The sequence below is a fragment of the Tachyglossus aculeatus genome, chromosome X1 (genome assembly GCF_015852505.1).
Source record: "Tachyglossus aculeatus isolate mTacAcu1 chromosome X1, mTacAcu1.pri, whole genome shotgun sequence".
NCBI lineage: Eukaryota > Metazoa > Chordata > Mammalia > Monotremata > Tachyglossidae > Tachyglossus > Tachyglossus aculeatus.
Window position 1 is genome coordinate 112,616,361 of NC_052101.1, and position 9,790 is coordinate 112,626,150.

At 47.9% G+C, this 9,790-nt stretch overlaps 1 protein-coding gene and 1 non-coding gene across 3 annotated transcripts in view; one reads left to right on the forward strand and one right to left on the reverse strand.

The window, feature by feature from the left end:
• TMEM259 (transmembrane protein 259) overlaps positions 1–9,096 on the reverse strand; it is a 36,151-nt gene extending 27,055 nt beyond the window's left edge. Inside the window, exon 1 of one of the 2 annotated variants that reach the window (XM_038772700.1) lies at positions 8,727–9,096. In XM_038772700.1, coding sequence (XP_038628628.1) covers positions 8,727–8,969 — 243 coding nt within the window. In that variant the 5' untranslated portion in view covers positions 8,970–9,096. The remainder of the gene's footprint in view (positions 1–8,726) is intronic. The other variant, XM_038772699.1, reaches the window with a different exon arrangement.
• A 337-nt stretch (positions 9,097–9,433) lies between these two features.
• Positions 9,434–9,540, forward strand: LOC119920393. The gene has a single exon (XR_005448142.1). It is a non-coding gene; the product is annotated as a U6 spliceosomal RNA (small nuclear RNA).
• The last annotated feature ends 250 nt before the right edge of the window (positions 9,541–9,790 follow it).

Sequence of the window (9,790 nt, forward strand, 5' to 3'; positions counted from 1 at the left end):
GATATGAAAAAGGAGGGCGATCCAAGCCAGAGGCAGGATGTGGGCGAGTGGTCGACGGTGAGCTAGATGAGATCGAGGTATAGTGAGTAGGCTGTGGTGTGTACATATTAGACGGTTCAAGAAATACTATTAATTGGTAGGAGCTGACAACATGACAGAAAAACGAAATATGAACAAAACCAATTGACATAATTCCTGAGGATAGGCACAAAACTCATAAGCACTAAATGGGGGAAGGGTGTTACTGGGTTCAATCAATGGTATTTTCTGAACACTTACTCTGTGCCGAGCACAGTACAAAGCGCTTGAATACAATCCAACAAAATTAGCAGATGCGTTCCCTACCCAGAGCGAGTTTACAGTCCAAAGGGGGATTACCATCCGCTGGGTTCCAAGAAACCTTTTCCTTTGGTTTCAAACCTTCCATATTCAAGCTTCAATGGATGCCCTCATCCCAGGGTCACCAGGAACGCCTCGGCTCTGCCTTAAATAGTCTCGCTGCTTTGTGAGTGGGCCTGCTGCTAAAGGCTAAGTTAAACCTGACAGCTGCTCACCCCCCCGCCCGCCCCTGTGACAGTACGGGACCGGTGCAAGTTGCTTCCGATCCGGCTCACAGTTAGCCAGGAGCACCCCCGTACCCTCCCCACCGCCGTGCCGATCCCTCAACCTGCCGTGACGGGTGATCCTGCAGTGCTTAACTGCGGTGCCACCTTTAGAGAGATGGTGGGGCCTTTGGCTCCCTGGATGGACGTGCCTTTCAGACCTCCAGGAATGTTGTGCTTGGGATTTTGGGCTGGGTTTTAGGGGAGAGGGGAACCCTCGAGTTAAAAGAGGGGGAAACCACTGCTATTCCAGTCCATTCCTAACTGCCCTTGGGGACAAAGGGAGGCTGCTTGAGGGCGAGAAAACAGGTGCCCTGGAAGGGTTTTAAAGACAAAGAAACACTGGCCATTGGCAAGCAGGGTTAATCAGACTTTCACAGATGAAAATGTCTGGGTCTGTGAGATGCAAAATGTGAACATTCATTCATTCAATCGTATTTATTGAGCACTTACTGTGCGCAGAGCACTGTACTAAGCGCTTGGGAAGTACAAGTTGGCAACATATAGAGACAGTCCCTACCCAACAACGGGCTCACAGTCTAGAAGGGGGAGACAACAACAAGGCTTACAAATTCCTTCTTTTTTTTTTTTTGCTTCTGCTTACTTTCTACCCTCACCTACCTGGACTGCTTTAGGTGAAAACCTGTACTACAGGTTTCCCTATTTATATCTCCTTTGAGTAAATGCTTATTGGGTTAGCTTTCCTTTTTAGCACCCAAATTTTTGGCACTGAGTATCTGCCCGCATTTAACCCATACGCTGTACCGTGTCAACTTGTCAATAGGGAAATGATAACTCAGAGGAAATCGTAATGAAATGTCTCAATTCATTCATTCATTCAATCGTATTTATTCATTCATTCAATCATATTTATTGAGCGCTTACTGTGTGCAGAGCACTGTACTAAGCGCTTGGGAAGTACAAATTGGCAGCATTTTATGAAAGCTGTATTTTCATTAACGGAGGGGAGGGACTGCTTTAAAAATAAGGCTCACCCTAAAAAAACTTCATTGCTGAAGCACCAACCTCTCCACTAACCAGTTGCTGAACTGCTCTGTTTCCAGAGTCTAGACACTAGTACAGTGTTGGATGTTTCATTCATTCACTCAATCATATTTACTGAGCGCTTACTGTGTGCAGAGCACTGTACTAAGCGCTCGGGAAGTACAAGTTGGCAACATATAGAGACGGTCCCTACCCAACAGCGGGCTCACAGTCTAGAAGGGGGAGACAGACAACAAAACAAAACATATTAACAAAATAAAATAAATAGAATAAATATGTACAAGTAAAATAGAGTAATAAATATGTTTGAAGAGTCAATGGTTTTCTCAGCACTTAAAATCTGAACTATGCTTCATCTATTGGGACGGCCAGTGGTCCGTGGTATATTTTCAACTCCGGTATCTCAATTATTCAAGATAAACAAGACCAAGAGGGCCTCTTCAAACTAAAATCTCGTTAGACACCTAACAGCTCCACGGGCTTGGTGAGGGCCGCAACCACATCGTGCTAAACCCACCCTTCCCCACCAAGCACTGCTGCAACTACTATCAGGGAGAACAGTTCAGGCCCTAGAAGCAGCGTGGCCTAGTGGAAGGAGCATGGGCCTGTGTTCTAATCCTGGCTTTGACACTTGCCTGCTGTGTGACCACGGACAAGTCACTTAACATCTCTGGGTCTCAGCTTCCTCATCTGTAAGATGGGGATTCACTAACTGTTCTCTCTCCCTCTTAGAGATTGCGCACCCCATGCAGGACAGGGACTGCATCTGACCTGAAGATCCTGTATCTACCCCAGCGCTTAGTACAGTACTTGGTACATAGTAAGAATATAGCAAATACAGCCATTCTTATTACTTAAATCAAGGCAGTCTTCATTCTGCTCTGGGGAAGGGGGAGGCAGAGGCTGAGCCCCCTCTTTCCTTTCCCCATACTCCCCCTCCCCACAGCACCTGTATATATGTTTGTACGAGCCCACTGTTGGGTAGGGACCGTCTCTATATGTTGCCAACTTGTACTTCCCAAGCGCTTAGTACAGTGCTCTGCAAACAGTAAGCGCTCAATAAATACGACAATGAATTACTCTATTTTACTTGTACGTATTTATTCTATTTATTTTATTTGGTTCATATGTTTTGTTGTCTGTCTTCCCCTTCTAGACTGTAATCCCGCTGTTGGGTAGGAACCAGCTCTATATGTTGCAAACTTGTACTTCCCAAGCGCTTAGTACAGTGCTCTGCACACAGTAAGCGCTCAATAAATATGACTGAATGAATGAATGACCGGCTGGAGAAGGGCTCGCAAGAATAAAGCTTGAAATTTTCACCTCACCTGCCCTAGCAGAGCCTGATGGTTCCAGCAGCTTTGCTCAGGAGAGTAGTTGGTGTCATTAGAGTTGGTGTGGAGCGCTAATTTGGAATGACTGATGAACAAAGCCTCTGACTTCTAAAACTATAATTGGGCATTGGTGGAGGGCCAAAGAGTCAGGGGAGTATCTAAAGTTTCGCCCTTGAAATCACCACTTTCCTCTTCAAAATACAAAATGTTTGGGGGTTTTTTATGGCATTTGTTACGGGCTTGCTATGTGCCGGGCACTGTACTAAGCCCTGGGGTAGATACAAGCTAATCAGGTTGGACACAGTCCATGGGGCTCCCAGTATTAATCCCTTTTACAGATGAGGAAACTGAGGCCCAGAGAAGTGACTTGCTCAAGGTTACACAGCAGACAAGTGGCAGAGCCAGGACTAGAACCCAAGTTCTTTTGACTCTTAGGCCCACAGCACTTATGTACATAGCTGTAATTTATTTCTGTCTGTCTCCCCCTCTAGCCTATAAGCTTGCTGTGGACAGGGAATGGATTTTATTGTTATATTGTACTCTCCCAAGCACTTGGTATAACTGCCTGACTCACTAGGCCATACTGTTTCTCTTTTCAAAAGAAATGCCACCCAAAGCCTTCCCTCAAAATCCCAGGTCATGAGTCTGGATCAGTTAGGCCCACCTGCTAGAGTGAATACCATCACCTGTGCTAATCCTAAATAAACAGAACCAATAACCTGGAAGGGGGGGGGGGGGGGGGGGGGGAGATTTATGTGCACAGAGGTTTTCAATTAATGTTAAAAAAAAAGTTTAGGTGGACGGGGAAGGAAAGTCTTTTAATGGTACATTAGATGGCCCTGGGGTGTGATGAAGTGGAAACAAGTTTCCAGAGAGGGTTCCCAACTCAGGACTCCTCTAAAAGCCCCCTAAATGAAATACTTCCAGGAGAAGATCAGGCCAGGAAAGAAAGGAAAACAAAGTCAATGTGGAATAAATCCCAACCACTATCTTGCAGAAGAGTCCCCAGGAAATCCTAAGGATCAAACAGCACTCAGCTTGGTTCATCCGGGGAATAATTTTGGCTTGCTACTGCGTACCAAGGATCATCACTTAGCCCCCTGCCTTTCTTCTGCTTTTTGGATAGGCCCAACCAGAGAGATAACTTCTCAGAGTTTCCAGAAGCCTCCTGGGTTGCCCTGGAGTTTGGGGCTGGGATTGAGGGTCAACCCAGCTCCTAGGGTTCAAAGACCGAAGCAGTCCACATTCTGGGTCGGGTCACACAATGGGAAGCTACGAGCACTGGCAGGTCGTTCGGCCCCCCTATTTTAACCCAGGTGACCCAAGCCACCTGCTCATCCAAAGCTAAATGACACGGCATCAACATACTTGCTGTACCTTTTCCATCAACCACTGCTGCCTGGCAGGTATGACCACCAAATCCAGCATCTCCTCTTACTGGATGCTGCATAGTCTGGCACGCTAGCAGACCAGAGTTCAACCCAGAGAAACCTGGCTTCCTTCTTTTATCAGCAGCTGGATCGAAGAACACAACTCTCCATGACACACAAAACAGGTCTGGGCAATTGCATGGCAGGTTTCACCCGGTCAGAACTGTCTGAAGTCCTTGTGGGTGGGGACCAGTCAGCCGTGGTGGAAATCTTTCATGTTCTGCAGCTGGAGCTCCCCTGTTGCTTACATTATTTCTCCTTTAAGGGATATGAACCACCCAGATTCAGCTCCACCCATGTCTATGGAGCCAAAGAACAGTACCATGACAATCTCACTCCTCTCTGGTATTGCTGGTCAGTGAGAGAAATTTAGTCTCCGGGGATGATTCCAGCCCAGCCTCACGGCTGCACCAGCCTCCTCACTGGTCTTCCTGCCTCCAGTTTCTCCCCTCTCCAGTAGGCTGCCCAGATTTTTTTTTTTAAATGATATTCTGGACTCATCTCTTCATTCCTCAAAAACCTTCATCGCTTGACCATTCCTCTCTGCATCAAGAAACTCTTGACCACTTCCTTTAAAGCACTCAATCCGCTCCCTCCCTAATTATCTACTCTCTTCTCCACCCCAGCTCACACTTCATTTCCCTCAAGCTAACTTACTCACTGGGCTTCGCTCTAGTCTACCCTGCCATCAAGTCCCTTGCTAACACCCTTCCCTCCTGGCTAGAACTGCCTCCCCGTTCAAATCCACCAGACCACAGTTGTTCCCAACCTAAAAGCCCTTTTAAAATCTCATCTCCTTTAGGCAGCTTGCCCTGATGAACGAATTTCTCTTCTTGCCAGGTTATGTCCCCCAACTACCACCACAGTATTTCTGCACCAGCTACACCCTCGTGCACTCACAACCACCCCATAGCACCTCCCTACACATCGACTGTTAATGCTACATACCCTTTTACACAAACACACACTCATCCACAGATCCAGTTTTCCTTCTTTCTCCAATCTGTAATTTATTTTAGTGCTTGCCTCCCCCTACAAGACTGTATGCTCCTTGAGGGCAGAGAGCGGATCTAATAACCCTATTGTGCACTTCCAAGCACCTAATACAGTGTTCTGCACACAAGAATGCCCTCAGTACTACCAATTACACTAAAGCCATCTGGGGTCCAGAGGGGGAAATCACAACCCCACTCTACACCAACCCAAAAAGCCACCTGATGCCCCCAACTCTAATCACCTGTTAATGTTAAACGGTGGTAAATTGGCTCTGGTCACTTTTTTCTTTCTGATTTCAACTAGTGAACTATGCAAGGCTCAGGAACTCATATCTCCTGGCGCCATACACTCCTTTATTGTTGTATTGTACTCTCCCAAGCGCTTAGTACAGTGCCCTGACCACAGTAAGCACTCGATAAATAAGATTGACTGACTTGGATCCTAGCTGGAAGGCCAAATCTTGAAACATTTTCCATCCTCTATCAATACAGGAAACTGGACATTTCCTGATTACAAATTCATTCATTCATTCATTCAATCGTGTTTATTGAGCGCTTCCTGTGTGCAGAGCACTGTACTAAGTGCTTGGGAAGTACAAGTTGGCAACATATACAGTCCGTCCCTACCCAACAACGGGCTCACAGTCTAGAAGGGGGAGACAGACAACAAAACATGTAGACAGGTGTCAAGTCGTCAGAACAAATAGAATTAAAGCTAAATGCACATCATTAACAAAATAAATAGAATAGTAAATATGTACAAGTAAAATAGAGTGATAAATCTGTACAAACATATATACAGGTGCTGTGGGGAGGGGAAGGAGATAGGGTGCGGGTGGGGGGGGATGGGAAGGAGGAGAGGAAAAAGGAGGCTCAGTCTGGGAAGGCCTTCTGGAGGAGGTGAGCTCTCAGTAGGGCTTTGAAGGGAGGAAGAGAGCTAGCTTGGCGGATGTGCAGAGAGAGGGCATTCCAGGCCAGGGGGAGGATGTGGGCCGGGGGTCGATGGTGGGACAGGCAAGAACGAGGTACAGATGAGGTACTGAGCAAAACTGGGCCTGGCAGAGTAGCCACAGCCCAATCTGAAAACACTGAAAGGTGAAGCAACAGGCGCCTAATCAAAGGTTTGGATTAGCCCACACTCCCAAACACATTTTCAGCTGGCTCCCAGATGAGATGTTAAGGCCCACATCTGTAGCAATTCCAACATGAACACTGTTACCAGAACTGAGTTCCACCAGGAAACCTTTGGTGCTGTCTTGCCATGAGACTGGGGTACCACCATTATAATGTCTTCAGCCCGCTAAACCCGAACTTTTTTCCATTCTCTTGCCAAGTGCCCATATGAGGCTGCCACTTGCATTTAGGACACAGGATTAAGCACCCAGCATTGGATTAGTAAACTGACACCATTTCTGTAGATGGATGTGTCCTCCACCCCAACTTCTTCAAGGTGTTCCAGGGCCTTACTAAATCATGCCCAAACAGCCTAACCCCTTTAACACATAACACTTTGGAGCACCACTCTACGATCTCTTAATATCTTGACCCATTATCTGGGACCTGTGATTCCCTGAGAGAAGTTTGGGGTGGGGGGGTAGGAAAGTCCCTGAGATAAAGAACTTCGTTGCTGGTAGGTTCTGTCGGCCCAGATAAGGAACGGTTAAAGGGAGGATGGGGAGTCGGGGACAACACACGGTGACCAGATTGACAGCCACACCAGACTGGTTCGGAGAAAGGGGTTGAGTTACTAGCAAAAACTTCCGGGAGGGTGTGGGTGGGAATGGTGAATTTGGCAGATCTGAGAAGCAGCTGCAAATGGGGAAAAACCAGGAAAATTGACAGCTTCGAGAAGAAGGGAAAAGAGGCAGAATTTGGTGGAGAGGTGGAACCGGGTGAGTGTGGGTAGGAGGAGTAATCTGGCAGTCCTGAGAAGAGGACAGAAACAGGCGGAGGCCCCAGGAGGGTGGAGATGATGAGAAGTGGCAGGGAGGCCGGGAGGATTTGCGAGATGAGGCAGGAGTGAAACAGGGGACAGAAAGTGGAGAGGGAGAGAGAGAGACTTGGGAAGAATGGGGCAAAACAGGCAGAATGTGAAGTAGCTGTGGGACCAGGGGACTGAGATCAGAAATTGGGAGTCGGTTTGTATCTGTGATCGTAGGAGCTTCACCTAACCGGGAAGAAAATAAAAACGGAGACTGGGTTTGGAAAAGGGATCCCACCAAAAGGCAAGGTTGGAGGAGGGGAGGGTGATGGGCAGGGCAGACAGGGAAAACAGGAGATAGAGTTTAAGAATCAATCATATTTATAGAGCGCTGACTGTGTGCAGAGCACTGTACTAAGCGCTTGGGAAGTCCAAGTTGGCAACATATACAAACGGTCCCTACCCAACAGTGGGCTCACATTCTAGAAGGAGCGGGGAGGGAGGCAGACCTGGTGGGAGGGGGAGGGCCTTGACCGCCTAGAAAGAGGAAGAAGCAGGGACAGTCCTTAAGGTCTAAGTAGAGAATCAATCAATCGTATTTATTGAGCGCTTACTGTGTGCAGAGCACTGTACTAAGCGCTTGGGAAGTCCAAGTTGGCAACATCTAGAGATAGTCCCTACCCAACAGTGGGCTCACAGTCTAAAAGGGGGAGACAGAGAACAAAACCAAACATACTAACAAAATAAAATAAATAGAATAGATATGTACAAGTAAAATAGAGTAATAAATATGTACAAACATATATACAGTATGTATCAATCAATCGTATTTATTGAGCGCTTACTGTGTGCAGAGCACTGGACTAAGCGCTTGGGAAGTACAAGTTGGCAACATATAGAGACAGTCCCTACCCAACAGTGTGCTCACAGTCTAAAAGGGGGAGACAGAGAACAAAACCAAATATACTAACAAAATAAAATAAATAGAATAGATATGTACAAGTAAAATAGAGTAATAAATATGTACAAACATATATACATATACACAGTATGTATCAATCAATCAAATTTATTGAGCGCTTACTGTGTGCAGAGCACTGTACTAAGCGCTTGGGAAGTCCAAGTTGGCAACATCTAGAGGCAGTCCCTACCCAACAGTGGGCTCACAGTCTAAAAGGGGGAGACAGAGAACAAAACCAAACATACTAACAAAATAAAATAAATAGAATAGATATGTACAAGTAAAATAGAGTAATAAATATGTACAAACATATACATACAGTATGTATCAATCGTATTTATTGAGCGCTTACTGTGTGCAGAGCACTGTACTAAGCGCTTGGGAAGTACAAGTTGGCAACATAAACCGGGCGGATCAATCCCCGAGAGGCCGAAGGAGGTAGCTGACGGGAAAAGGGGGCCGCGCTCTCACCCCTCACCTTGAGCAGGACGAAAAACTCGAAGACGCGGCGGAAGGCCGGGGGGAAGAGACGAGAGTAGGTCACGGCCATCTTGAAAAAGAGGGCATGGAAGAGCCTGTCGCGGACGTTGATGAGGGGGTTCGGGTTGAGGTTGGGGGTCCGGACCCCGCGGGGGGTGCCGCCCCCGCCGCCGCCGCCGCCGCCTCCCCCGCCGTTGCCGTTCATGGGGAGGTGATTGGCGTGGGGCGGGTTTTCCGACATATTGAGGCCTGAGGAAGGGGGCCTTAGCAGGTCGGGGGGCCCCGGGGCCACGGGCCAGTCGCCATGGAAGCCGCCTCTTCCTGCCCCCGGCAGGCCGGGAACAACAGGCCGCGCCGCCGCCCTGCCGACGAGACGACACCGCTGCCGGCGCGAGGGGCCCCCCCCGCTCGCAAGGAACTCTGGGATGCAGGCGGTTTGGGCTCGGCGCGGAGGTGGGACGCGGAGCAGCGAACGACGTCATTTGCTTGGGGCACCCAGCATCCCCTGCGGGCAGCGCTGCCAAAGCAAATTGGGAATATTCAAGCGGGAGAGCAGAGTATTCCCCAAACGAGCCGCTCCCGTTGTTGCGCAAGGTGACGAGAAGGTCGCAGGGGTGGGTCGGGGTCAATGATTCTTCAGTCACCCTATGCTTAAAGTGGTTGAACTTTCGGCCTTTATATACCTTCGAGCTCGGCGTAGTGCTTGTGCTCGCTTCGGCAGCACATATACTAAAATTGGAACGATACAGAGAAGATTAGCATGGCCCCTGCGCAAGGATGACACGCAAATTCGTGAAGCGTTCCATATTTTTTGGCCGCTTTCTTTTCTTGCGTTTTGCAGTGGGCGGTGAGTGAGCGCCCTAGACCTCGGGGGCGTGGACTAAGGGTGTGGTTTAAGCGTCCTGTAGATACGATTGATAATTTGAAACGAATTTAATTCTAAACGGAGACACTTCTTCCCCTTATCTCTCCGTTGTGTCTTTATCTGCAAACATTAAGTGATTAGTGTAGTGCTCTGTACACCGTAAGCGTCCAGTAGATAGGGTTGATAATTTAAAATTA